Here is a 27957-nt window from a genome sequence, read left to right as displayed (position 1 = left end):
ACATTTCAGAACCACCAGCCTTCACGAACTTTTCAAAGCCACAACCATGCGCGTGGTCTTCACTCTTGCAGCAACAATGAATTCTGAAGGCTGCCTATGCCAACTCCACAATTTTAAGGTTTTGTTTTTTTAAAAAGGTGCAGCATTATCATATCATATAATCCAAGTAGGGTTTTGTTTCACACATGGAACTCTCAGTGGTCTCGGGAACGAACCTCAATCTCTCTGCCCTGATAGGGATCTTACTGTTTATATAACTTGATTTCTGTGACCACACAGTCATAGAAGAGGTCAGCCAGCTCCTGGGGTTTCAGAGTGAAGGAGCCCGCCAGCAGGTTCTTCATGGCCTCCAGGGCTTGCCGCTGAAATTTCCGCATAATCTCTTGGAGTCTCTGGCGCTCATGCTGGGGGGGGGGGGGAGAGAGAAAGAACGGGGCATTAATTATGGGGACCTTAGGGTGTTGCCATAACTCATTTGTCATGTATCCCTGGCATGGCGGATGCCGCCCCTCAATACCCATGCTTGATGTCATCTGGGGGGTGGAAAGGTGGACTTGGAAGCCAATTCGCTCACCCGCAAGGTTTCATGAAAAGCTGGGGTAATGCATTGGAGCTACAACTGGGTGGGACCACATCCCGAGTCAGGGCTGTTCAAACCCTGGCTGGGTGGTAAAGAGAAGGGAAGACAAAGAGCAACAAGAAATGGAGAATAGCAGGTGGAAAGTGATTAGAGGCGTTCTGTAGAAAGGACTTTATGATCTGAAAGCAGAGATGATGTACAGTCGTACCTCAGAAGTCGAACGGAATCCGTTCCGGAAGTCCATTCGACTTCCAAAGGGTTCAGAATCCAAAGCGCGGCTTCCGATTGGCCTGCAGGAAGCTCCTGCAGCCAATCGGAAGCCAGAGAAGCACAGTCAGACATTCAGGTTCCAAAGAACGTTCGCAAACTGGAGCAGTCACTTCCGGGTTTGTGGTGTTCAGGAGCCAAAACGTCCGAATACCAAGGCATTCGGGATCCAAGGTACGACTGTTATGTACTTTTGTAACCCAAAAATCTTTAATAAAAACAATGAGAAAGGAAGTGATTGGAGACAGAAAGGACGACGGAAAGAGAGAGCTAGAAATAAGGCAGCCAACAAGCAGAGTTCAGAGAACATGGAAAGTGGAAGTCAGTTTGGGAAATATCAGGTGACAAGGAGCTGGGCTAGAGAAAAGAGTTCAGAATGAGAACATGCAGGAAAGGGCCAGAGATTAGTGGAGCTGTAGTCCGACAACATCCGGAGGTGGTATAAGTCCCCCAACCCCGATCTACAGTAACTGCAAGTGGTTCTTCAGGGCTTCACCTCATTGCGGTCCATGGTGTCCAGGACTAACTGGTGTTCCCTGTAGAGATTGTGCCGTCGGTCCACCCGTCTCTGAAACCTGGGCGTCTCCCTGACGGGGTCTTTGTCGCCAAAGGTCGGCGATTGCACTTGGGGAAAGAAAGTGACGTTGGGAACGAAGATGAAGGGTTTGAAGATCGACCTGCCGAGCAGGAGAGAGGAGAGGATTTGGACAATGTACCCGACACTCTTAATCAAACGGTTCCCCTAAAACACAGAAGGATAATATGAACATGACAACATGATTTATATATTAAAAAAACTAAAAACAATTAAAACAAAAATGCAATGTGCTGCTTTTCTGATGCTCAAAGCGGTGACCACCAACTTGGACAAATTTTAAAATACGGTGAGACAATGTCATGCAGGATTAGGCTGCCAGTGGCTCCTAGTCAGGATGGCTGCATGCAAACCTCCAAGTCTTAGAGGCAGCATGGTTGCTGATTCACAGTTGCTGCGGAGCACCTGATAGAGAGGGTTATCGCACTCATGTCCTGAGAAGAGTTCGCACTGATTTACTGCCATTTTACTTAATTTGAGATGTAAAGATTTTTGAATATAGTCGAACCTCAGAATTTGAACAGAATCCGTTGCGGAAGTCCATTCGACTTCCAAAATGTTTGACTTCCAAAGCGCGGCTTCTGAATGGCTGCAGGAAATTCCTGCAGCCAATCGGAAGCCATGGAAGCCCCATCGGATGTTCAGCTTCTGAAAGAATGTTCAAAAACTGGAAAACACTTCTGGTTTTCAATCGTTTGGGAGCCAGAATGCTCAACTCCCAAGGCGTTTGGGAGCCGAGGTACAACTGTACTCCTTTTATTCATCGTTTAATTTCAGTATCACCTGTCCTATACCTTTGTTAGGGGGCAAAAAAACAGCTTTCTGGGGAAAAAACATATTTCGGAAAGTCCTGCAGAAAAGGGAACCTATTAAATGAAGCATAAAATACTGACAGGATGAACTTTCTCACAACCATATCATTATAAGTATCTCAAGGTGGAGGCTAGTGGATGAAAACAATGTTTTACAAGTAAGATAATTTCAGATTATGTCATACTTATCCCGTTCCATAGATTATGTATTGGTTGGAGACTGGTCTTCAGTAAGTGTAAAAGGTGCATTTATTTTGTTCAAATAAAACTCTTTCCCATTCCAATAAATTACTGGGGAATAAGGAACTCACCTGAAATAACAAATGCACTTCCAATAGCTGTTCTGGTTGGCCAGCAGGGCTCCTCTCAACTTGGCAGGTGCACTCACCAATTTTAACGAAGCAGGAGCTTCTGGCTTACCTGGAAGGGTCTGGCGTGGCCGTGAAGAAGTGGATGCAAGGCAGGTGGGGATCCTGCGGCAGGACGGACACCATGCTTCCCGTGGTGCAGAAACCTTCCGAATCGACGCAGATCCCGCTGGCCTTGTCACTCAAGATGGTCATAATGGTCTCTGCGGTGATCTGCCCTGCACATCAGTGAAGAGGAAGATGGGAAACTGTACCGATTCCAGAAGAAGAGGGTGTCAGAATTTGCAAATACTCGATGGAGGCTTGCTCTACTATGGAGCCAAGGCAAGGGGACAGATTTGGGGAACCGTCAAGTGTGGCGAAGTGGGAGGTGTTACGAAAAAGGAGCAATGCAGAAGCGAGCTCCAGATGGCTGGAATGGTAAACAGGAAGCTGATGTTATTGGATTGTACCGTGGGAACCAGGGACAGTCTGTTCAGTGCTCTGAGCGCCGGATGTTAGCTCAGAGTGCCACATGACCCTGTACTGGAAGTACATGGGTGGAGTTATTCTCTCTCTGCAGTTGGTAATCAGAGGGTACAGACGTGTTTTCTCTGTACTGCTGGAAAGACAGGAATAAAGCATGTAAATATATTTCTGTCTGTCTCTTTCCCCCCCCCTGGCTATGGGAGGGGGAGGAGTGGTGTGTTCTTTTCACGTTTGAAAAGGATCGCCGAAGAGACCTCCCTTGATCTTGCCGGGAGTCGCAGACAGGAGGTCACAAGGATTCAAGCCGGGCACCTGGAGGGTGGCCAAATTCCTCTGGACTAAGCTGGCTCTGCTGGCTTGAAATCCGACAGGAGGTAGGCGGACCAACTGGGCACAATCCACTGGGAAAGTTTCCCACATGAGCCCTGTTGGAAAATGGTCACCCATTTGGACTTTCTGAATCGGGGGCCAAAATGTCCTGGGCCGGGCCTTATTACTTGTGTAAGAGTCACTTCCTCTTGACTAATTTCTGCCCCACCCAAACCGACATGCAGAAGGACTAGGTGAGGTTCCTGAGCGTTAAGGGCAAAGGGAGGCATTCTGCATGTCCTCATAAGCACTCTCTCTGCATCAGATGATAGGTGGGTTCCCCTACGCCCAAATGCAACGCCTAACCACCGCACCAAACAGAATGGGCAGAAACGTGAGAGCCAGGAGTCTCAAGGTAACCAATCTCGCAATCCGATGCCAGCATTAAAGAAAGATCTATCCATTACAGTGGTACCTCCGGTTGCAGACAGGACCTGTTCCGGAGGTCTGGTCAGATCCCGAGGTTTCCACAACCCGAAGACCGCTTCTGCACATGCGCACAAACCCGGTAAAATACTTCTGGGTTTGCCGCGCACTCATCCCGAACTTTATGTAACCAGAGGTTTACGTAAACGAAGGTACGACTGTACTACCGCATAGATCTTCTGGCCTACATCTAAAACCACAACTTTAAATAGATCTGTTACATTACATTATGGGGCTGCAAACCAAATGCTAAGTTCTCTGGGTCTTCCTTGAGTGATGCTTGCTAGGCAACCAGGAGGATGTTGGCATTTCCAGCTGCCACCCCAGTGGGGTCACATGACCAGCTGGGCTGTGCTTCTGACTATCTGAACCAACATTAAGCGGCTCTATGGGACACGCTTCCCTTCACAAACAAAGCCAATAATAATAATAATAATAATAATAATAATAATAATAAAGCTTTCTGGAAGATAAAAAATAATGAAATGAAAAAAAAAATGCTTAAAATAACTTTTGTTAAGAAACCAGAAGCTTTTGTATTAGGAATTACAGGTACCGATATACCAAAGGAGCAGAAAAGACTCTTCATGTATGGAACAACAACTGCTCAGATGTTATTGGCCCAGAGTTGGAAAGAAGACAAAGTCCCTACCAGAGAGGAGTGGCAAACCAAGTTGATGGACTATGCCAAGATGGCAAAACTGACTGGAAAACCCAGAAACCAAGAGGACAAAAACTTTATAAAAGAATGGGGGAAAACTAAGTTATTTAGGAGACCACTGTAAGCAGATGGAAACATTAGCAGGATTTCGATTTCACTTGTAGTGTAACAATTACCATGGATTGATATAAAACAGGCACCCCCAACCTTTGGCCCTCCAGATGTTTTGGACTACAACCCTGACCACTGGTCCTGTTAGCTAGGGATCATGGGAGTTGTAGGCCAAAAACATCTGGAGGGCCGAAGGTTGAAGAATATGTAGTATTAAATATTTAGAATAGGTCCCCATGGAGGGGGTGGGAGTTCCGAGATTCGGAGGAAACTCTGTATATGGATATATACAGTGGTATCTCGGGTTAAGAACTTAATTCCTTCTGGAGGTCTGTTCTTAACCTGAGGTACCACTTTAGCTAATGGGGCCTCCCATTGCCGCGCGATTTCTGTTCTCATCCTGAAGCAAAGTTCTTAAGCTGAGGTACTATCACTGTCTGTAAGGAGTCTGTAACCTGAAGCGTCTGTAACCCAAGGTACCACTGCATTTGGATTCTTTTATATAACTTTGCATTTGTAAAATCAGATAAAAATCATTTCAAAACAAAACAAAACAAAAAACAAGCTTCCAAAACCCTACACCTCTACGTATTTTGGATACACACCTGAATGTTGGTGCAGCAGCTGCTGGCCAGCACAATAGCGAGCTTTGGCCGCCTCCATGCGCACAGGCTGGTGGGTGAGAGAGAACACCTCCAGGAAGCTGAACGCCCCTTGGCCACTCCACCATCCCTGCTCCCGGGCATGTTGCCTGAGGCCCGCATGCTCAGAGGTAATGTCGGTATCAATGCTCAGCTGGTTGGAAATGTTCCGGGCACCTTCTGCAGGGTGGGAGGAGAGACAAGGAGATCCTGCTCAACCAGCGGGAAGTTTGAAAAGGCTTAGCCGATCTGAAATACAATTCCATAATACATCTCAGCAGCCCGAGGTTTCATTTATTTATTACATTTATATACTTCCTTTTTCCTCAAAGGAGATCCGAGGTCCTAGTCTAACATTCTTTCTTTCTTTCTTTCTTTCTTTCTTTCTTTCTAAATAAATAAATAAATATTTATTTATTTATTTATACATACATACATACATACATACATACATACTCCACCCATCTGGCTGGGTTTCCCCAGCCACTCTGGGTGGCTCCCAACAGAATATTAAAAACACAATAAAACATCAAACATCAAAAACTTCCCTGAACAGGACTGCCTTCAGATGTCTTCTAAAAGTCAGATAGTTGTTTATTTCCTTGACATTGGATGGAAGGGCGTTCCACAGAGCGGGTGCCACTACCAAGAAGGCCCTCTGCCTGGTTCCCTGTAACTTCACTTTTCTCACAGTGAGGAAACCGCCAGAAGGCCCTCAGAGCTGGACCTCCTTGTCTGGGCTGAACGATGGGGGTGGAGACGCCCTTTCTAACCACATACAGGGTTCTGAACTGAACTTTTCTCAGAGCAGAATCTGAACCAGAAATCTCGGCAAAGTAAGCAAACAAAAGCCCAGACCGTTCGCAAAAGAGCAACGCCAGATAGTTCTGTGTATCTGTTAAGATCTAAGGTGTCCTGTCATCTCTTTCTGCAATGCACTCACCTCGAATCCTTTGAGCCGCCCAAAACCGCCCGGCTGTTTCTACAACCCAGGCTTCAGTGCGATCCGCAAGGAGGAAGGTGTTGTGGTAAATGAAGGGGGTCGGCTCCTCCTTGCAACTGCCCCCTTGGCCGTAACGTTCCAGGAGGGTTGTTATAACCTGGACTGCTTCCTGGGCACTGCTGCTCTGCTCCAAACCGAGCCTGAAATACATTATTTAGCCATTACTGCCTCTGCAAACCTGGCTGTGAACCAATTTACTCAGGGATGGATGACCAGTGGCTCTCTAGTTGTTGTTGACTCCACTTCCCATGAGCCCCAGCCAACATAGTCACTGGTCAGGGATGATGGGAGTTGTAGTCCAGCAACAGCTCAAAGCCCTCAGATTAACCACCTCTGCCCTAACTGATGCACCAAACTTTAATTACAGTATTCTTTAAAGAGCAATATATTTTCTCAACATAGATTTTTTTTTAAAGAGGCTTCAAGGCGAACCAGGGATTTTTAAGTAAGATCATTTGCAAACCGTGACTGATCGCTATTAAAAAAATCAGACAGTGTTTGACACACTTTCGTTCATCCAGTCAGGAATTTTGCAGTAACTGGACTAAAAAGGCTTCAGAAATAAACAAGTTTCTAATATCTGCCGATACTGTGGGAGACCCAGTTATAAAGGACACCAATTACAACAGTTTGCTATTCCGATTCTTATTTAGTCTGGGGGGAAAGAATAAAGGAGGGGACACACACATGATACCCACCTTCAAATATTTGATAGGCTGTCATATAGATGATGAAGCAATTCATTTTCTGCAGTTCGACAAGGCAGACCCTGAACCAATGGCTTCAATTACAAAAAAAAGCTTTCTTATTAAACATTAGGGAGAACTTCCCAATGATTCCGGCTGTTTAATCGTGTAACAGACTGCCTTGGAATGTGGACTCTCCTTCGCTGGAGGTGTTCAAACCTACCAGGGATGCTGTTTTCCTATTATGAACAACTATAGTGCTGTAAAAAGGGACACGGGTGGCGCTGTGGGTTAAACCACAGAGCCTAGGACTTGCTGATCAGAAGGTCGGCGGTTCGAATCCCCACGATGGGGTGAGCTCCCGTTGCTCGGTCCCTGCTCCTGCTAACCAAGCAGTTCAAAAGAACGTCAAAGTGCAAGTAGATAAATAGGTACCGCTCCGGCGGGAAGATAAACGGCGTTTCCGTGCTTCTCTGGTTTGCCAGAAGCGGCTTAGTCATGCTGGCCACATGGAAGGTGCCTAAAGAAGCCAGGGTGGCTATCTAAAGAACTTTTAACTGAGTTAAGATTAAAAAAGGATGTGTACAAAAAATGGAAAAGGGGGGAAACCACCAAAGAGGAATTCAAACAAATAGCCAGCACGTGTAGACACAAAGTCAGAAAAGCTAAAGCACAGAATGAACTCAAGCTTGCTAGAGAGGTTAAAAGCAACAAAAAAGGCTTTTATGGGTATGTTCGTAGCAAAAGGAAGAACAAAGAAACAGTGGGGTCACTCAGAGGAGAAGATGGTGAAATGCAAACAGGGGACACAGAAAGGGCTGAACTCCTCAATGCCTTCTTTGCCTCAGTCTTCTCCGATAAAGAAAACAATGCCCGACCTGAAGAATTTGGAGCAAAGGATTCAGCAGAGGAAACACAGCCCAGAATAACTAAGGAGATAGTACAAGAATACTTGGCTAGTTTAGATGTATTCAAGTCTCCAGGGCCAGATGAACTGCATCCAAGAGTATTAAAAGAACTGGCAGATGTGATCTCAGAACCACTGGCAGTCATCTTTGAGAATTCCTGGAGAACAGGCGAAGTCCCGGCAGGCTGGAGGAGGGCAAATGTTGTCCCTATTTTCAAAAAGGGGGAAAGAGAGGACCCAAATAATTACCGCCCAGTCAGTCTGACATCAATACCAGGGAAGATTCTGGAGCAGATCATTAAGCAAACAGTCTGTGAGCACCTAGAAAGGAATGCTGTGATCACCAATAGTCAGCATGGATTTCTGAAACATAAGTCATGTCAGGCTAACCTGATCTCATTTTTTGACAGAATTACAACCCTGGTAGATGAAGGGAACGCAGTGGATGTAGCCTACCCTGATTTCAGCAAGGCATTTGACAAGGTGCCCCATGATATTCTTGTAAAGAAGCTGGTACAATGCGGTCGTGACTATGCTACCACTCAGTGGATTTGTAACTGGCTCACTGACCGAACCCAAAGGGTGCTCATCAATGGTTCCTCTTCATCCTGGAGAAGAGTGACTAGTGGAGTGCCACAGGGTTCTGTCTTGGGCCCGGTCTTATTCAACATCTTTATCAACGACTTGGATGATGGACTCAAGGGCATCCTGATCAAATTTGCAGATGACACCAAACTGGGAGGGGTGGCTAACACCCCAGAGGACAGGATCACACTTCAAAACGACCTTGACAGATTAGAGAACTGGGCCAAAACAAACAAGATGAATTTTAACAGGGAGAAATGTAAAGTATTGCACTTGGGCAAAAAAAATGAGAGGCACAAATACAAGATGGGTGACACCTGGCTTGAGAGCAGTACATGTGAAAAGGATCTAGGAGTCTTGGTTGACCACAAACTAGACATGAGCCAACAGTGTGACGCGGCAGCTAAAAAAGCCAATGCAATTCTGGGCTGCATCAATAGGAGTATAGCATCTAGATCAAGGGAAGTAATAGTGCCACTGTATTCTGCTCTGGTCAGACCTCACCTGGAGTACTGTGCCCAGTTCTGGGCACCACAGTTCAAGAAGGACACTGACAAACTGGAACGTGTCCAGAGGAGGGCAACCAAAATGGTCAAAGGCCTGGAAACGATGCCTTATGAGGAACGGCTAAGGGAGCTGGGCATGTTTAGCCTGGAGAAGAGGAGGTTAAGGGGTGATATGATAGCCATGTTCAAATATATAAAAGGATGTCACATAGAGGAGGGAGAAAGGTTGTTTTCTGCTGTTCCAGAGTAGCGGACACGGAGCAATGGATCCAAACTACAAGAAAGAAGATTCCACCTAAACATTAGGAAGAACTTCCTGACAGTAAGAGCTGTTCGACAGTGGAATTTGCTGCCAAGGAGTGTGGTGGAGTCTCCTTCTTTGGAGGTCTTTAAGCAGAGGCTTGACAACCATATGTCAGGAGTGCTCTGATGGTGTTTCCTGCTTGGCAGGGGGTTGGACTTGATGGCCCTTGTGGTCTCTTCCAACTCTATGATTCTATGACCTGGAAGCTGTCTGTGGACAAACGCCGGCTCCCTCGGCCATTAAAGTGAGATGAGCACGGCAACACCAGAGTCGGTCACGACTGGACCTAATGGTCAACCTATGGTTACCTATAGTGCTGTAACTCTTCTTAGCTCAGCAATTCTCAGAACAATTGTTGAGAGGGTGTTCACTGTGATTCCCATTATACAGATGCAAGAACTGAGGCCAGACCATCTTTGTCCAGATGCAATGACAGTATCTCAGCCTCCATGTGGGCCAGCAGCATGGGCGTAGCCGGGGGGGGTAGGGGAGCAGCTGCCCCCCTCAAATCATTAAAAATCAATACAAATCTGAAGTTCTGACCTCCTAATGAAAGCTTGCCCCCTAACAAAAATCCTGGCTGTGGCCATGGCCGGCCAGGCGATTACAGAGGAGCAGAGAATACAACTTGGGCACAAGCTGATGATTCACAGCCACCCAACATGTCGCCTCTTACCTGACCAGATCCATGCCCAGCAAGGCTTCTTCCTCTGCCACGGGCTCCTTGGTCCACACCCCTTCATTGCCGATGCAGACCCCGTGCTCGTTGGCCCCCATCTCGGCTCCCCAGAGCCAGGCTGGTCGGCTGAGAATGACCGCATGGGTCTTCTCAACCTGGTCCACTTCAATATATGTGCACTGGGAAGAAAGGCAGCCTTTGAAACGAAAGTCCACGCTGGCACTTTCATTATTTTTGTTGTTTTGCTCACAAACAGAGTGATACGCTTCCCTGTTCAATGCGTTGTTTCTCAAGCCATTCCTAATGCATCTTTGCATAGGGTAAAGATATCCCTTCTCCATCAGCACCCTACTGAAATGAATCTGACACTAATGAAGCTGTGCTGATGTGAACAGCTATGGGGAAAAGAGCTTTTCAATGGGGGGGGGGGGACAGGGACGGACACACAAAACTTTGCTGTGCTCCAAGGTGCAACCTGAACATAACTTGCCATCCTCTATACATACTCCAATTTCTTGACGTCTTTCTTAAAACGTTAGTACCCAGAATGGTACACAGGACTCCGGAACGGCAGGTCTGGCAGTGCATTAAGGACAGATTCTGCCACCTCTTTTCTGAGAGTGGCTCAATTCACACATAATGCCGAGTGTGCAGGCTACTCGAGGGAAGATCACAGCTGCTTTGCTCCTTCTCTGGTCCTGCTGTTTTGCAGGGAGCTAATCCAAGGTTTGGCTTAGCACACTGCCCAAACCTGAGCTTATGGTTTGTCTCCTGCACAGACCATGGGATGCAAACAAGAACAAGCCTTGGCTGCAGTTCATGGTTTGTCTGGAGCAAGAGAAACCATGAGCCCAGGTTCAGACAGCATGTTAGGCCAAACCATAGGCTAGCGCACAGCAAAGCAGTAGAAGCAAAGTCACTATGGACTTCATGTGTTCATGCTAAACTGGCAGTTCTCAACAAGTATGGCAAGCCACACTGATGTGCCAGAAGTTAACAACAAATGTGGTAGGAAGATTTAAGGACAATCAAGCATTTAAACATTTCAGTGTAGTATAAAGCAATTGTTTTTATTTGCAGAATATGGATAGATATAATTTCAAAATGAGAACAAAAAGCATCAGGTCACACTGATGACAATCCTAGTTGTGATCTTTTCGTTTTCCAATTATCAACAAAATTTTGGTGTGGCAGGAGCAAAATATTTATTGTGTAAGTGTGGCCCAGAAAAAAATGTTTGAGGACCAGAGTTTGATAAAGCATAGTTTGGCTTAGCACTACCTGCAAACCTGATCACTGTTTGGAAAGTGTTTTGTTCATGGAGAATGTATATGCCAGTAACTGGGGATGGTTTGTGTGCCCTGATTTAGGATGGACCGCAGCAATGGATACGTTGGAGATGTGACTTCTCATTACTTTCTAGAACATAACCCTCTCCCACAAATGCAGCTCCATGCTCCTATACTGCATGCTGGATTTTAGCTCACCTGGACCTTTGCCCCCTTGGCATGGCTTCTGGCTGGGAAATAGACTACCTCTTGGACTTCATCCCTCGGACGGTCAGAATTCTTGCCAAATATGACCTCTCTGGCCGCAGAGGCTGGGGGAAGAGAGACGAAGCAGTCGCAGGAGGAGGGTCCACAGGGACAAGGGTCAGCCATTCTATCTACAGGCAAAACCACAAGACAACAGCTGGAGATTGTAGCTTCCACTCCTGCTAAGTGTTGTATGAGATTCTCTCTGCTTTCTGACCTGGCGGGAAAGTCTCTCCCACTTTATTTGAAGCTAGTGTGCAATGCAGTGCTAAGCATGCCTACTCAAAACGAAGCCCTGTTGAATTCGGTGTGACCTACTCCCTAGAAAGCACGGTTAGGATCGTAGACTTATCAGCTCAAGGTATGCAAAGATAGCAGTCACAAACAGGGACAGCAAGCTCCTTTAAATGCTTATATGCCACTCCTACAAACACCTGTATGAAAAGAGGTGCTGGAACTCACCAATAATGCCTCTACTGTTCTTTTATAATGGCAAGGCACCCACCTTAAATACACCGGAACTCAGTTCCAGCAAGTTCCGGCTGGAAAAAAAGCCCTGTCCGCCACTGCTTCCTAATGTTCTCCCTCCCCCAACCCCTTTGCAGGGCCCAAACTTTTCACAAGCCTTTTGTGTGTGTGTGTGTGCAATATTTAAAGCCCTGCTCCCTCTCCAGTGCGTGCTTTGCATGGCAGAGAACCTTGCACCCTGTAACTTTTTCATGGCATGCACAGTAAGAGGGCATGTGCCACGGTGCAGTTTTTAATGTTTGATGTTTTATTATGCTACTATGTTGGAAGCCTCCCAGAGTGGCTGGGGCAACCCAGCCAGATGGGTGGGGTGCAAATAATAAAATTTATTAGTAGTATTATGCACCCACCGACTCACCCACGTCTATCCTAGCAGGCCTTGCGGGGTGGGGTCCCTGCTCAATGATACTTTACAAAGATCGCCCTACCTCCCCCAACCCCTGCAGCACCCAGGGCTTGGCGGTGACTATTGCACTTTTTCCTAACTCTCGCAGGCCCTTCGCAATTTATCCCTTTTTGAAACGGCTCGCTCGCTCGCTCGCTCCTCCTCCTCCTGCAATCGAGCCGATTTACCATGCCGGTCCGTTTACTATTTACTACTACGTTTGCAGCTGTTCCCCCTTCTGCTTTGCCCAGGGCCTGCAGAGTTATATTCTAGCCCTTGATAAAATATTAGATCCCTTGATAAAATCCCTTTCTCGCGCTTGCACTCCCTCCCAGCAGCCCCCAATCCCCCACGGCTCTTACAGGCTTCCGATGCAGGAGGCAGGAGCCCCGACTAGCCTTCACCCACCGCGTCTTCCGGATCTGTCGCGTTCAGGGAGGAGACGAGTCCGCCGTCTGCAGCGAACCGGGGTCAAACTTTGCAAAGCTGAAGACGGCATCGGAGAACCGGCGGCGCTAGGGCCGGCTTATGTTTGGAGCTGCCTGGATGATTTATTAAGAAAACGTGTGTGGGGCTTGAGGTGGGTGATGCTGTCGTTGCCCCAGAGGGCCACTAGAGGGCGCCCTTCGATCACGTACGTGAAACGCAGGTTTCTCTTAAGAGTGGCCAAAGCCAAGTACTGTAGTAAAAAAAAAAATTACTCAAGTGTCTGCAGACGCAAACCTGGCCCAACTTAAGGTGTTTGGGGGTCCCGAGGTGGAAAGTCCTAATAATAATAATAATAAATAATAAAAATAAATTTTATTTATATCCCACCCTCCCCAGCCAAAGCCAGGCTCAGGGCGGCTAACAACAATAAAATAGTACAACAATAGTTTTGAAAGTCCAAATACAGGATGTCGGCCTTACTATCATTTTTATTTTATTTAAATATTTCCCCCCCCCGCCCCAATTCTTCGCTCGCAGAGATTAAAAAAACACCATCTCTTCCCTCAGGATTACATAGGGCACGAAAGAAAAAAAGGCCTTCTCACGAGGCAGGAAATTCTCCCAATGAACCCCCCTTGTTGTTGTTTTCTTCAATGTGTCTACCACTCTTCATTTGAAGAGCCCAGGGCAGTTTGCAACAGGAAAACAGAAAATGAGAATGCCAAATACATAATAAAATAAAAACAAACCATTAGCACACACCCCCTCCCACAAACACAGCTTGATTGTAATTTCATTTCAAGATCAAATCCATATTATTTTGATCCATTGTTGCGGGGCTCCTAAAAGGCTACTGCCTACTCTGCCTATTTGGTAATCTGGTGCTGAACCCATTGTGGTCTTGCACACCGAAGATGCCCAGCTTCAAGAAGGATAGGGCTCCTGGGCCTTTAATCGTTGTGTACAAGAGGGAGTTTCAGCAGGTGTAGCTTGCCATCCCTGGAGCCAGGCCAGGAAGGCATCTGACAGCTGCTCATGCAAGCTACATCTGCTGAAATTCCCCTGCTGGGAGGCCCTCTTTTCCACAACTGCTAAATATACAGGAGGCCGGCCTTACTATCATTTTATTTTATTTAAATATTTCCCCCCCAATTCTTCGCTCGCAGAGATAAATAAAAACAACAACATCTCTTCCCTCAGGCTTACAGTCTAGAAGGTTAGGGCACAAAAGACAAAAGGGATGAGGAGGGTAGAGGAAAACAAGCAAACAGAAACCACATCCTTTATGTTACAAGGTACATAATATGACCAGCTTGGATGAAAACAGGCTGCTCACAGTTGAGAAACAGGCCTTGGTGAACCCCTGAGAAATTGCCTGGCAATCCAGCTTCCGTAGCTCTTGATTATAATGCAGCCAGAAGTTGTTGACCTTGGAGGTTGGGGGTCTCTGCCTTCTGGAAACTGGGGTCTGCCAGCTTCAGATACCATCAAGCCCACATAAGATGGTCTTTGATGGCTCTTCATCTCCAGGCTGTTGGTTCTAAATTCACTGGCAGACTTTGGTCTTTCAAATCGGCGCCCTGGGGAAGCTGCGTCTGCCAAATGCCTCTTTGAGTAGGGAGAAGGGACCTAATGCAGCTGGTCAAGTGTTTACAGTTCCTTCTTATCTGCTACTGCTTTCCTATCTTTAGCCTCTGTCCGCCCTCTTGTGCTTTCCCATTCATTTTGATGGGGCAGAATTTCCCAGCGGATTGTGCTCCATGTCTGGCAAGCCCACATGCTTCATGGAGGGTTGGCACTACCATTAGGCAGAGGGTAGAGGCTGCCTCAGCCAGCAGAGGATGGGGTACGGTGGCATGAGTTTTTGTGTTTGCCACATGGCCTGTCTGCTGCCGTGAGGTGCGCTATCCCATCGCCAGTGTTGGAGTTTGGTCAACTTCTGGAATGGAAGGGGGATGCCATCTTGAGATAAACAGCTACCTGACATTCAGAAGACATCTTAAGGCAGCCCTGTTCAGGGAAATTTTTAATGTGTGACATCTTAGTGTATTTTTGGTTTTTGTGGAAGCCGCCCAGAGTGGTTGGGGAAACCCAGCCAGATGGGCGGGGTACAAATAAATTGTTGTTGTTGTTGTTGTTGTTGTTGTTGTTGTTGTTGTTGGCATCAGACAGGTAAATATCTTGGTCCAAGCTCTGCCTCAGCCCCCTTCCGGTTTCTTGCTGTTTTTGGGTGGGATTCAATCACATACCAACAAATTTGGACCACAGAACTAAAGTTGCTGGCTTTTTGTGATAAGGAGAGTGATGAACTGGAAAGCGTGTGGGATCACAATTGCTTGACGCCACGTCGTATATACAACACAAGCAAATAAGACTGGACACTCAGTTAATAGTCAGCACCATCTAAGCTCCCCACAAACTTTGTGCAAAAATTTACAGGATGAATGCTGAATAAACAGGTCATTTTAGTTCATGACATGCCTCTCTAAACTCTTGAGGTTTGCTTCTCCTTTCTAATCTGTCCTTGACCCTCCCAAATCTCCTCTGCTCCATCCCTAGGACTCTTTGACAGGGTACCAAAAAGACCTTGTGATGCTCAAGGTGCAAAATCCAAGGGTGCCTGCAGATGACCTGTTTATTCCATGTTTATCCTGATTTGCTTGCACAGAGCTTATGCAGTGGTTAGACTAGGTCCAGTCCTTATTCAGCATTTGTTCTGGTTTGTTTACAGGGCAGTTCTACAACAAAGTGCATCCATCCTGATTTGCCTGTGTGGTGTTTATGCATTTTCCCATTCATCTTTAATTCATCCCAAAATATTCAGTGGATTTCCTTGTGACTTTTCTAAACCCCCCCCCCAAGTCTGTGGCTGTTATTTAATGTTTTGTTATGTTTTTTCCGTCAGTAACAGCAACTCACAGATTGAGCAATTTTATCAAGCAGTCTTACCAGCTTTCATACAAATGGGGATTACTGAGTATGCAATTCTCAAATTAATACTACCATTAAAATCATTTTATAAAAGTCACATTAAAAGACTAAAAAAGTCAGTGAGATTCTGCAATTATTTTTTAAAAAGCAGAATGTTGGGGATGGGGTTATTTGAAAAATGGAGGTGTTTAGAAAGACTGGAAATGTAGCATTTTAAAATCAATTTAAAAATTTGCATGAAGCACTTTTTCATTTAAGTACTACTGCATAAATATTTTAATTTTTTAAAAAAATAGGCAAATGGGGCAATTAAAAGACAGTTTTTAAAAATGTTATTGTCAAGAAAGGCAGTAGTGAGGTTGTGCCAAACTGTACATGCGTGGCAATAGGCCAACCGACCCAAAACATCTTTGCACACCTGAAAACCATGCCTTTTTTAAAAAGATGGAAGAGAAGCGCTACGGCAATCTACAATTGGGGAGACTGAACTACTGTTCTGTTCTTTAAAAAGAATATGGATTTAAGGTAAAGGGTAAAGGGACCCCTGACCATTAGGTCCAGTCGTGGCCGACTCTGGGGTTGTGGCGCTCATCTCGCTTTATTGGCCGAGGGAGCCAGCGTACAGCTTCCGGGTCATGTGGCCAGCATGTGGCGAACCAGAGCAGTGCACGGAAACGCTGTTTACCTTCCCGCCGGAGCGGTACCTATTTATCCACTTGCACTTTGACATGCTTTTGAACTGCTAGGTTGGCGGGAGCAGGGACCGAGCAACGGGAACTCACTCCGTCACAGGGATTCAAACCGCCAAACTTCTAATCGGCAAGTCCTAGGTTCTGTGGTTTAACCCACAGTGCCACCCACGTCCCTAATAATATGGATTTACTGTAGCCTTAAAGAAAAAAGTTGCAAGAAGCCCAGGTAAAACCCAGGAAGAAGATGATTTGACAGGTGTCTTGTAAAAACCATTAAGAGTGCAAGTACTCAGGGATGATAGCCAGGCCTTTGGTTCCAAGGCCTGCCTTGCTCCTGGGCATCTTAAGTCCCATGTTTACGCTTCACACACTCTCTGAGCACTGCCAGGTGGGTGCAAGTGATTCTCCCTTTTCGGGTACACACCCATTTCCCAATTGGCCTGTGACTGTGACACCCTCCTTTAGATCCGGCTCCAATTTTTGCACCCACTTAAATCAAGCCTGAGCAAGTTCTTTGGAGTAAGCGAAAGTGTCCACTTGACTTAAAAACAAACAATCAACAACAACAACAAAAAGAGGACAAGGGTGGAGAAAGTAAGATACAGATAACAAGATACACTCCCTTACAGAGTTGGAGTTGCTGGTCCGGTGGCCTCCTCCGATTTGTACCCCAGGCATTATTTATATGGATGTTACACCCTGTTGCGTCACCCATAGGTTTTCCTCCTCTGCAACCGGTTGGTTCAGGCTGGATCTCAATCCAGGCTGAGCTTTCTGAGCTATGCCCCAGAGACTCCACCTTCTCCTGCTCCAGGAGTTGGAACCTCACCCTTCAAGAAAGTTCTGCCCTTCATGTTGAATTCCAAAGTGATGTGTGATACTTTGGAAAGGCCTTTTTACATACCCTCCGACATTTCTCTGGTGAAAACAGGGACGTCCTATTCCATAATGATCATTTGCTATTTATACCCTACACACCTGACTGGGTTGCCCCAGTTACTCTGGGCATCTTCCAGCATAGATAAAAACATAATAAAACATTAAACTTTAAAAAACAACAACCCTTCCTTACACAGGATTGCCTTCAGACAGCTCAGGGGAGCAGATAACTCCATACCCTCCAACATTTCTCCAATAAAAACAGGGACATACTAAGGAAAAGTGGGAAATTCTGGGATCAAATCAGAAACTGTGACGGGTTCTCTAAATCAGGGGTGTCCCTGGAAAATAGGGACACTTGGAGGGTCTGCTTTTATCTCTCTATCCAGATCTTGTATTAAGATTAAGAGGGGTTTTCCCAGGAAAAGCGGTAGGACAAAAAATAAACACCTCTTGGACACCTGACCGTGGGAGCTGCAGTTTGTTAAATGGTACTGAGAGTAGTTAGGAGACTCCTATTTCTCCCACCCACAGAGTTATAATTTTCAGAGTTGCACAGGAAGAGGGATTGACTGCAAACAGGTGTAGATGAGCCTTCATTTGGCATCATTTAGCTGAAATTTGTGGGGAATCGAGCTTGTAGATTTTATTAAGGGCCACTCTACCTTTCACTCCATAATTTAAGAACGTATGGATCAATTATTTTATTTTAAAAAGCGCACATTTTTAATGCAATCAAGCTTTACACACGTTAAAGTTTGCAAAGTTTGCATCATTTATTCTGGAGGAGAACGGTTTGATTTGGGAGTGGGTGTTTCGAAGAATTTTGGGTGGGGATGGGAGATCCTTTTCATTTCAATTTTAGAGTCTTTTTTTTTAACACTCTCTCTCCCCCGCCCTGCACCCCTTTTCCCACCATGGAAGTGACAGAAAACCTGAGATGAAAAATGCAGGCCGACCGTAGCTTCTGGATCGGTCGGAAGTGCTTTGGTCCTGTCCGACCGGCTGTTCAAGGGAGTAACTCCCATCCCTCCCCGCTTATGTTTTGAAATAATAAGCTGAGGTGAGGTGGGGGGGAGGGAGGGAGAAGAGAATATCTTCCACAAATATATTGGGTAATGGAGATTCTATCTCCAGGTGCTCTTCAAACAGTGTGTGTGACACATTGCTCAGAAAGGGACTGGGAGTGGATAATTCCCAAGGGAGGTTAGCAACAAGTCTCCCCGTGTGGTAATGTTATGCCTGAAATGTGTTACAAAGCGGCTTTTAATGGGCAGATCCACACTAGACATTGAAAGGATATTCAGCACACATTTAAAGCCCATGACGTCCCCCAAAGGATCCTGGGACCTTAACAGACCCCTCCCCCCCACAAGTGCCGCTATTTTCCAGAGGCAGGTCCGGATTTACAGAAGCTGTCCGTCCCAGTTTCTGATTTGACCCCAGAAGGTTCTGCTATTCTACCCAATGTTTATCCCATCCTTCTTCCAAAGAGTTCAGGTCAGGCTGAGCCACCTCTTGCTTAACCCTCACCACAGCACTGGTGAAGCACATTAGACAATGGCCTGAGATCACCCTGCAAAATGAGTGGGGATGTGAACTCAAAAGTCTCTCCAAAGCCTAATTCCACTACCAATTAGCCCATAAGAGGCTGCTGCCTGACAAATATCCAGTTCAAAATATCATGAGGGGGGGGGGAGGAGAACTAGAAGTTGAAGCAGCATGGACCAAATCACACTCTTTTCAAATTTAGGGTTGTATTCAACTAAGTAGGTAAAAAGGTAAAGGACTCCAGGACGGTTAAGTCCAGTCAAAGGCGACTATGGGGTTGTGGTGCTCATCTCGCTTTCAGGCCGAGGGAGCCGGCGTTTGTCCACAGACAGCTTTCCGGGTCGTGTGGCCAGCATGACTAAACCGCTTCTGGTGCAACGGGACACCGTGATGGAAACCACAGCGCACAGAAACGCCGTTTACCTTCCCGCCGGAGCGGTACCTATTTATCTACTTGCACTGGCGTGCTTTCAAACTGCTAGGTTGGCAGGAGCTGGGACAGAGCAATGGGAGCTCACCCCATCACAGGGATCTGAACCGCCAACCTTCTGATCGGCAAGCCCAAGAGGCTTATAAGTAGACCCACTGAAATGAATGGAGCAAAGTTAGTCATATTCATTGACTTCAGTGGGTCTATTTTTGAGCAGGACTTAGTTTGGTCTTCAAGGCAGTCACTGGGGTCTGGGATCAGAACTAGCAGCATCATGGGCCGCAGGAGGGGAGAGGGCTGTTGAGGTTGAGGCCTGCTTGCGGGCTTCCCACAGAGGTCTGGCTGGCCCTTGTGAGAACAGGACGCCAAATGATATGATCCATCGCCCTGATCGACTGGTGAAGCCCAAATAGGCTGGCAGTTCTGAGCTATAGCCAAGAAATCCTTGCAAGCGTGATCAAGTTAATTTCTTTTGAGAAGATTGATTTTGGAAAACTGTTAAAATGATATACAATGAAATTCAACCAGGGGGATTTGCGGAAGTCACTTAACAATGATATTAAGATTGGTTTAATTACAATTAGGATGTATGTTTGTTTGTTTGTTCGTCTTAAAAATTTTGTGGAAAATAAATTTTAAAAATTGAAAAAGAAAAGAAATCCTTGCAAGTGACAGGAACGTCATGCAGGGTTATCTTTTCATTTTTGTTCTTGTTTTTATTATGTATTTTGTGCTTTTATCTTGTATTTTTATGCTGTGAACTGCCCTGGGATCTACAAATGAAGAGTGGTATAAAAATAATAATAAAAATAAGGAGGAGGAGGAGGAAGAGAAGAAGAAGAAGAAGAAGAAGAAGAAGAAGAAGAAGAAGAAGAAGAAGAAGAACAACAACAACAACAATTTATAAGCACTCCCTCCCAAAAAAAGACACCCACACAAACATTTTTAAAAAAACTTCTGTGAAGTAAGCAGGATTCCTAGGGCCAGCCCCCCCCCCCATTTCAAGATTAATAGAGGGTCAGGGTCAATCCCAGAACTTTTCTTGCTAGACCCCTAGCACCATCCACCATCAGTCTCCAGGGGCAGGGGGTGGGGGTCTGAGCCAGATTCAGTTTTCCCAGCACTGATTCTCCTTCCAGCTATGAAAGGGTTTTCTTCTGTATCAATTAACTTAAAAAAAAAGTTTTTGATTCAGAGCATCCCATACATCAGAAGCTCTGCCTTGTCATGCGCTGCCACGGTGGTATGAAACCAGACCAGTTCCACATGGCTGAGCGATTCCCTCCCTCCTGTCAACATGGATGATAAATCACGTAAAAGGTGGCCACGGGAAAATGGCCGGGAGCTGTTCTGCCATGTCTGCTCTTGCAAAGGGATGCGAGGCAGCAGATCTTGGAGTGGCCCGTAGCTCCCAAGATCCTCAAAGCAAAAAGAAGGCAGGCAAACAAGCAGCTTTTGAGTGAGGCAGCAGAGTGACGCAGAAACAACCCTTCTATTTCCCCACTGAATCCAGATGAGAACATTTTTCTCATGTGCAGAATGCTCTCTGTTTACCCCACCCCACCCACTGAATAACAGCTCTGCTGGATCTGTCCAAAGGCCCATCTAGTCCAGCATCCTCTGTCCAAAGGATAGCTCAGTTGGTAGAGCATGAGACTCTTAATCTCAGGGTTGTGGGTTTGAGCCCCACGTTGGGCAAAATATTCCTGAATTGTAGGGGGTTAGACTAGATGACCCTCGTGGTCCCTTCCGACTCTACAATTCTATGATCCCCACAGTGGTCAACCAGATGGCCGTGGGAAGCCCACAACGACAGCAATAAACGACAGCCGCCATTGTCTCCTAGTAACTGATATTCCAATGCATGGTGCCTCTAAAACCAGGAGATGGCTATAATATTCTCTATGACAGCCTTCCCCGGCCTGATGCCTTCCTGACTACAACTCCCATCATCCTTTGACCATTGGCCAGGATGGCTGGGGCTCATGGGAGTTGGAGTCAAAGAACATCTGGAAGGCGCCAGGTTGGAGGAGGCTGCTATAAATTTGACCAAACCCCACTTTAAAGCCGTATAAGCTAGAGGCCGCTATCGCCATTTGTGACAGCACTTCCATAAATTGGTTATGCACTATATTAAGAGTAAACTGGTACTGGTCACTAGACACCTGAGACTTAGCGTCATGGGACATGTGTTAGGGCTGAAGAATCTGTGGCCCTTCCATTGTGGTTGGACTCCCAACAGCCCCAGCCAGCGTGACAGATGATTGAGGGATGATAGGAGTTGTCACCCAACAATAACTGGGCGATAATCAGTTCCTGGCATTTGTCTTCTGCATCCTTATTAGGGATGGGCAAACCTCTCTCCCCCCCCCTTTCTGATTTTTCCAATATTTTATTCACATCAATTTGCTTCCCTTTTTTATATACCATATTTTTCGCTCTATAAGATGCACCAGACCATAAGACGCACCTAGTTTTTGGAGGAGGAAAACAAGAAAAAATAATGTTCTGAATCTCAGAAGCCAGAACAGCAAGAGGGATCGCTGCACAGTGATCCCTCTTGCTGTTCTGGCTTCTGGGATAGCTGTGCAGCCTGTATGCGCTCGATAAGACGCACACACATTTCCCCTTACTTTTTGGGAGGGAAAAAGTGAGTCTTATAGAGCAAAAAATACGGTATATAAAAAAGTAGACATGGGGGGGGGGAACTGCCAGCATTTTAGCGCAAATTTCTCCTAAGGTACACATTTTTGTATGCACATTTTGTATGTACATTTCCCAAATATAATGTATTTTGTATGCTATTTTTATGAATATATGCATTTCCCTGCACACTTTATCCTATAGTGTACATTTTTGTACACATTGCTCAGCTGAATTGCACAGCAAAATTCGTAGTAGTGCAAATACAAAGGATGGCTGTGTTTCAGTTTGTGTATTGTTTGTAGATTGAAAATTTGATAGATTTGTCTCCAAATCTGAACTAAATTTTATCCCCCCCCCAATCCTGGCTCCTTTTTTTAATCCACCAAGCACTGCTTCCCTTCTCTCAAGTGCCTAATACCTTGTGGGTTGCCTTTTAATGCAGCGTGTTGTAAAAGCACTGTATGTCTTCATTGTGGTTTCTTTAACAACGTTATTAGCAAATTAGGATAAAAATCAAGCAAGGTTTTGTAAGAACTGAAGTTTCCAAGCAGAGCTCCTTGCATGTACTCTACTCTTGTGCAAGTAAATTAACTTACGTTTGTTAATAATGTCAGCAAGCAGCAATGGTTTCAGCGGTTTACAACGCATGCACTGGGTTTCAAGGTTTCTACACCTTTTTGGTTTTATATGTTATATTTTAAGGGTAAAGGTAAAGGGACCCCTGACCATTAGGTCCAGTCGTGGCCGACTCTGGGGTTGCGGCGCTCATCTTGCTTTATTGGCCGAGGGAGCCTGCGTACAGCTGGTCATGTGGCCAGCATGACTAAGCCACTTCTGGCAAACCAGTGCAGCGCACGGAAACACCGTTTACCTTCCCGTCAGAGCGGTACCTATTTATTTACTTGCACTGGCGTGCTTTCGAACTGCTAGGTTGGCAGGAGCTGGGACCGAGCAACGGGAGCTCACCCCGTCGCGGGGATTCGAACCGCTGACCTTCTGATCGGCAAACCCTAGGCTCTGTGGTCTAACCCACAGCGCCACCCGCGTCCCTATGTTATATTTTAGAGATATATTATTTTGGAGATGGTTTCAGGGTAGCAATAAGTGGTGATGGTTTTAGGTATCAAAGCTTTAGGGACTTGGTGAGCTGTTACTCATCGTTGTTATAGCCCTGTGATTTCCATCTAAAGGACTGATAAAAAGGCAGGTGTGTTAGTTACTCTTTGCCACTGAGCAACCCTAGACAGACCATTCACACTGGGTATTAGGAAAGTAACACTACCAATTCAGAGGGCGTGATATTGAGCTTAGCTTGCTTGCCTCCCAGTACCTCTTTTTAGGCATGAAACATTTGCCTTGGAAAAGGCTAAACTCACCGCTGCCTGTTCCCCCTTTGCCCATATACTCTCAGTTTGCTGCCCTTCTGCTGAAGCAGACAGACAGAAGCAGGGTAGAAAACACACTCTTTTATTAGGGTACAAAATACAGAACCCCACAAGTCTTCACCCCAATTTACTTCAAAGCTAGACAAATCCTAGTGCGTATCCCCCAATGTGTAAGAAACCGTACTGGAAGAGGAATGAAGGGAATGGGGGGGTGCTGAAAGAGAAGAGAGAAATCAAACAGAGGGGCAGATCACATGTTGCTCTTTGCCATTACCAGGAACAATAGTACACTCAGGTGAAAGTAAGCCAACATCTCACATCTTTCAATCCCAGCATCAGGCAACCATCCATACTGAAATTAGTCATTTCTCATTACTTTTGCTGCGCCAGATAACAAACCAACGAACTCCATCAAGACAGAGAGGTCCTTGCTTCCTGTAGTTATTTGGGGGTAATTATCCCAAATAAATCCATCTATGTATGTCGCTGTATTTTGTCTCCCTGCTTATTTAATTTATACGCAGAATACATCATGCGAAAGGCTGGGCTGGATGAATCCCAAACTGGAATTAAGATTGCCGGAAGAAATATCAACAACCTCAGATATGCAGATGACACAACCTTGATGGCAGAAAGTGAGGAGGAATTAAAGAACCTTTTAATGAGGGTGAAAGAGGAGAGCGCAAAATATGGTCTGAGGCTCAACATCAAAAAAACGAAGATCATGGCCACTGGTCCCATCACCTCCTGGCAAATAGAAGGGGAAGAAATGGAGGCAGTGAGAGATTTTACTTTCTTGGGCTCCATGATCACTGCAGATGGTGACAGCAGCCACGAAATTAAAAGACGCCTGCTTCTTGGGAGAAGGGCAATGACAGGCCTAGACAGCATCTTGAGAAGTAGAGACGTCACCTTGCCAACAAAGGTCCGTATAGTTAAAGCCATGGTTTTCCCAGTAGTGATGTATGGAAGTGAGAGCTGGACCATAAAGAAGGCTGATCGCCGAAGAATTGATGCTTTTGAATTATGGTGCTGGAGAAGACTCTTGAGAGTCCCATGGACTGCAAGAAGATCAAACGCATCCGTTCTTAATGAAATCAGCCCTGAGTGCTCACTGGAAGGACAGATCGTGAAGCTGAGGCTCCAGTACTTTGGCCACCTCATGAGAAGAGAAGACTCCCTGGAGAAGACACTGATGCTGGGAAAGATGGAGGGCACAAGGAGAAGGGGGCGACAGAGGATGAGATGGTTGGATAGTGTTCTCGAAGCCACAAACATGAGTCTGACCAAACTGCGGGAGGTAGTGGAGGACAGAGGTGCCTGGCGTGCTCTGGTCCATGGGGTCACGAAGAGTCGGACACGACTAAACGACTAAACAATGTATGTCGCAGTATTCATAGCAAAACACACATGCACACACACAGTAAGGATATTGCAAGTCCAAAGTTTTAAAAATGGGGTATTTGAGTTTCAGGGCTGCAATTCTATGCACCTACCCAAAAATAAGCCTCACTGAGCATAGTGGGACTTACTGTGTGTCACTGTGTGCACACACACGCACACACACACACACACACACACACACACGCATGCTAGGAATGCCTTTTCTGCTTTTAGCTTTCCAAAAGCAAGCACGTTACCCCATTGCGCACAAGGCAAGTTAGCAAGCCCCCTTCTCTCTCTGGTTCCTAAATTTCTGATTTCTCCCCCAATTAGCTGCATGCTTACCATGGTAAGTTACCTCTTGGGAAATTATCTATATTTTCCAAGTGTCTAGTTGAAAGAGCCAATAACCACTTTTTGGTGATTTGAACTTGTGGCCAAAACCTGAGAAAGATACGTTTTTTGAAACTCAGATATAACATTTGATTTCCCAAATAACAAAGTATTATAAGGACAAGCTTTGCTAGTTTTCCCTTCATGGAAAATACAGATATGCTGATGATTTGGGGGTGTGGGGTGTGAGTGTGAGTGATTTGTTAAGCAACACTAGTAATGTATTCCAATATTGGCATAGGAAGGGGCCAAAATTTCCATTCCAATGCTCAGATTTTGAATTTGCTGTATACAGAAACTTCCATCACCCAAACAGGAACCTGCATTTAGAAATATATGTGAAGTATTGAACTGGTGTGAAACTCCATTTAAATTCTACATGTATTTGCTACTGAGAGGAGGAAGATCAACTACCCCAAGTCATATTGTTGCGTGAGACAAAGCCACCACAACCCAGCATTCTGTACCCATTAATGAATAGGAGGCACAATCTACCAGAAAGTTCTCCAGCAGAAACCTAATTGAAATGAATGAGATACACCACCAAAGGTCAGTTCTGTCTGTATTTTCTCTCTGCTACCCTTAATGGCATCCAGAATCTACCAACTGCGCTAGCTTCATGACAGGAACAGCTCTCACTCTGGTTTTCAGCTCCCTTGCTCTAAGATGCAAAACTACAACACACTCCCACCCAGTCTGCAACAGAATATTTTTTTTGCCCTGTTTAAATTAATACTCTATCAGCCTACATAATGTGAAAATAATTAAGGTTGTTAAGCTAAGGATGAATTAATGTGGGGAGGGGGGAGATGTCCACTGCCCCTCTACTCTTCACCTGTGTTACAAGCTACAGAGATGTTTGGGAGGGGCTAGGTGTCTAAAAAGGCCTTTAAATGTATGGAATATTTCATGGATGGTCTCCAGCACTCCAAACTTATTCCTAAAATAACAATGTAATTCACTTCCAACTTCTCCTCTCGGTCTTTAAGCAGCACATCCCACCCCACTCCCTGAGGAGCAGCTACGAACCCCTAGAAAGTCCCATTTTTAAAAGTACTCCCCACCATGAATTCAAAGTCCATTATTAAACTTACAGGAACCAGCTGAAAGGCTCCTGATTTACTGGGGATATCCCATTAACGAGAAAAGAAGCAGCTCTATGCAGTTCTAACACGCATCCACACACATTTGCCAAGGAAGATTTATTAATATTACATTTTTCTGCTGCACTCCTCTTCCTGGTTCAGTCAAGTCAAGACATACAAGAGGCCTGGGATGCCTGGGACAGGTGAGGGAGGATTCGGTGGTTGCTATAGCAACCGTCCCAGAGCTGTACATCCTGAGATTTTACAGCTTTTGATATATTTTTTTAAAGGCAATCGCTAGCCCTCATTAAAAAGACATCCTCTAATTATGACTTAATGGCACAGCTTGATTACCTGATGTTACATACCTCTCTCTCCTCTGCCTCCCCACAAACACATGCCTTCTGCCTCCTGGCCAAGTCAAGAAAGAAACAAAAGCTGGGCTGGAACAGGTCAGGGAGGGGATCGTTGTTACCAAAGCAACGGCTGTAGTTTTCTGCTAACCCAGAGACTTTAAGGCCATGTACACACCATTTAGTTAAAGCACACAACTCTCCACCCCAAAGAATCCTGGGAACTGTAGCTTATCCCTCAAAAAGCTGCAATGCCCCCCCCCAGCACCCTTAACAAACTGCATTTCCCAATGTTCTTTGCGGGGTGAGACAGGGCGCAGTCATGCGTTTTCAATGTTCGGTGTGTGCTCAGCCTTTATTTTTCATTTGAAACAGGAACTAACCCTCAATAATATTTCCAGACGTAAAAACAGAATATTCTGATGCCATAGCTTTTTTCTGCATCCCTAGAACTGCTCTACTTTAGCACACTTGGGGATGAGGGGAAGAGAACGAGGTCCTACAAAACAGTTTGCTCCACTACTGATCCCATAATGTAGCAGGTCGTATGGGTGCTCAGCTCTCTAGTAACTTGCCCACTCGACGCAGAGTGTGGCAAAAGGCATTAGATCAAATTTGGGGCATTCTGGTCTACCTAGAGCTCTCATTCAGACTTCCTTTTGTGTCGTGTTTGTTTGTTTCTTGTCCCTGCGTTTTCCCCATTGATAAATAATTGCCACACACATCTCAAACCAATCAACTGTAATATGTGCCGTACTTAGCCCCACATTAACAGTCTAGGTCATGGGTAGGCAAACTAAGGCCCGGGGGGCTGGATCCGGCCCAATCGCCTTCTAAATCCGGCCCGCGGACGGTCCAAGAATCAGCATGTTTTTACATGAGTAGAATGTGCCCTTTTATTTAAAATGCATCTCCGAGTTATTTGTGGGGCCTGCCTGGTTTTTTTACATGAGTAGAATGTGTGCTTTTATTTAAAATGCATCTCTGGGTGATTTGTGGGGCATAATAATTTGTTCATTCCCCCCCCCAAAAAAAAATATAGTCTGGCCCCCCACAAGGTCTGAGGGACAGTGGACCAGCCCACTGCTGAAAAAGTTTGCTGACCCCTGGTCTAGGTGAAGGGAGATTTCAGGATTTTTCTAACAAAGCTATTCGTTCTCCTCAGTCAATAGAGGGGTTTTCAGATCTCCCCCAGCAGCTTCCTTTTGCCCCTCAGCTACAATTTCTCACAGAGTCATGGTGGAAGGGGGAGATTGAAGGGTTCTGTGGCTACCTACAAAACTCAATACAAAAGTTACTCAATAGCCTTTGGAAATGAGCCATTCTATATGTTCCCTTCTGGGATCATAAGGATAAGAAGCCACCAAGGAGTCTCGAATTGTCA

The 27957-nt window shown here is 45.7% G+C and overlaps 1 protein-coding gene and 1 non-coding gene across 5 annotated transcripts; one reads left to right on the top strand and one right to left on the bottom strand.

Annotated features, from left to right (window-relative positions):
* Nucleotides 1-133: 133 nt before the first annotated feature.
* Nucleotides 134-26922, bottom strand: SCRN2 (secernin 2). 4 transcript variants are annotated; one of them, XM_053363232.1, is made up of 8 exons: nucleotides 26589-26922; nucleotides 11456-11634; nucleotides 9966-10147; nucleotides 6242-6441; nucleotides 5263-5478; nucleotides 2675-2840; nucleotides 1344-1524; nucleotides 134-404 (listed from the first exon to the last, which is right to left on the bottom strand). In XM_053363232.1, the coding sequence occupies exons 1-8, from the start codon at nucleotides 26617-26619 to the stop codon at nucleotides 243-245; spliced, it is 1317 nt and encodes a 438-aa protein (XP_053219207.1). In that variant the 5' UTR covers nucleotides 26620-26922; the 3' UTR covers nucleotides 134-242. The 4 variants fall into 4 exon arrangements, with proteins under 4 accessions (XP_053219207.1, XP_053219210.1, XP_053219209.1 ...); XM_053363235.1 differs by lacking the exon at nucleotides 26589-26922 and adding an exon at nucleotides 12779-12996 and having other exon boundaries at nucleotides 11456-11630; XM_053363234.1 differs by lacking the exon at nucleotides 26589-26922 and adding an exon at nucleotides 12779-12995.
* Nucleotides 20951-21026, top strand: TRNAK-CUU (transfer RNA lysine (anticodon CUU)). Its single transcript has one exon. It is a non-coding gene; the product is annotated as a tRNA-Lys (tRNA).
* Nucleotides 26923-27957: the final 1035 nt, after the last annotated feature.

Source organism: Podarcis raffonei, chromosome 13, assembly GCF_027172205.1.
Source record: "Podarcis raffonei isolate rPodRaf1 chromosome 13, rPodRaf1.pri, whole genome shotgun sequence".
In the NCBI taxonomy this organism is placed as follows: domain Eukaryota; kingdom Metazoa; phylum Chordata; class Lepidosauria; order Squamata; family Lacertidae; genus Podarcis; species Podarcis raffonei.
This window is presented reverse-complemented; position numbering and strand designations above follow the sequence as displayed.

Excerpts from the sequence above, each read along its gene's own strand:
- SCRN2 (XM_053363232.1), bottom strand. The coding sequence starts at position 26,619 with ATGTGTTTGTGGGGAGGCAGAGGAGAGAGAG. Across the intron at positions 10,148-11,455 it reads CCAAGGGGGCAAAGGTCCAG|TGCACATATATTGAAGTGGA; the intron begins GTGAGCTAAAAT and ends CTTTCTTCCCAG. Across the intron at positions 405-1,343 it reads ACACCATGGACCGCAATGAG|CATGAGCGCCAGAGACTCCA; the intron begins GTGAAGCCCTGA and ends CCCCCCCCCCAG.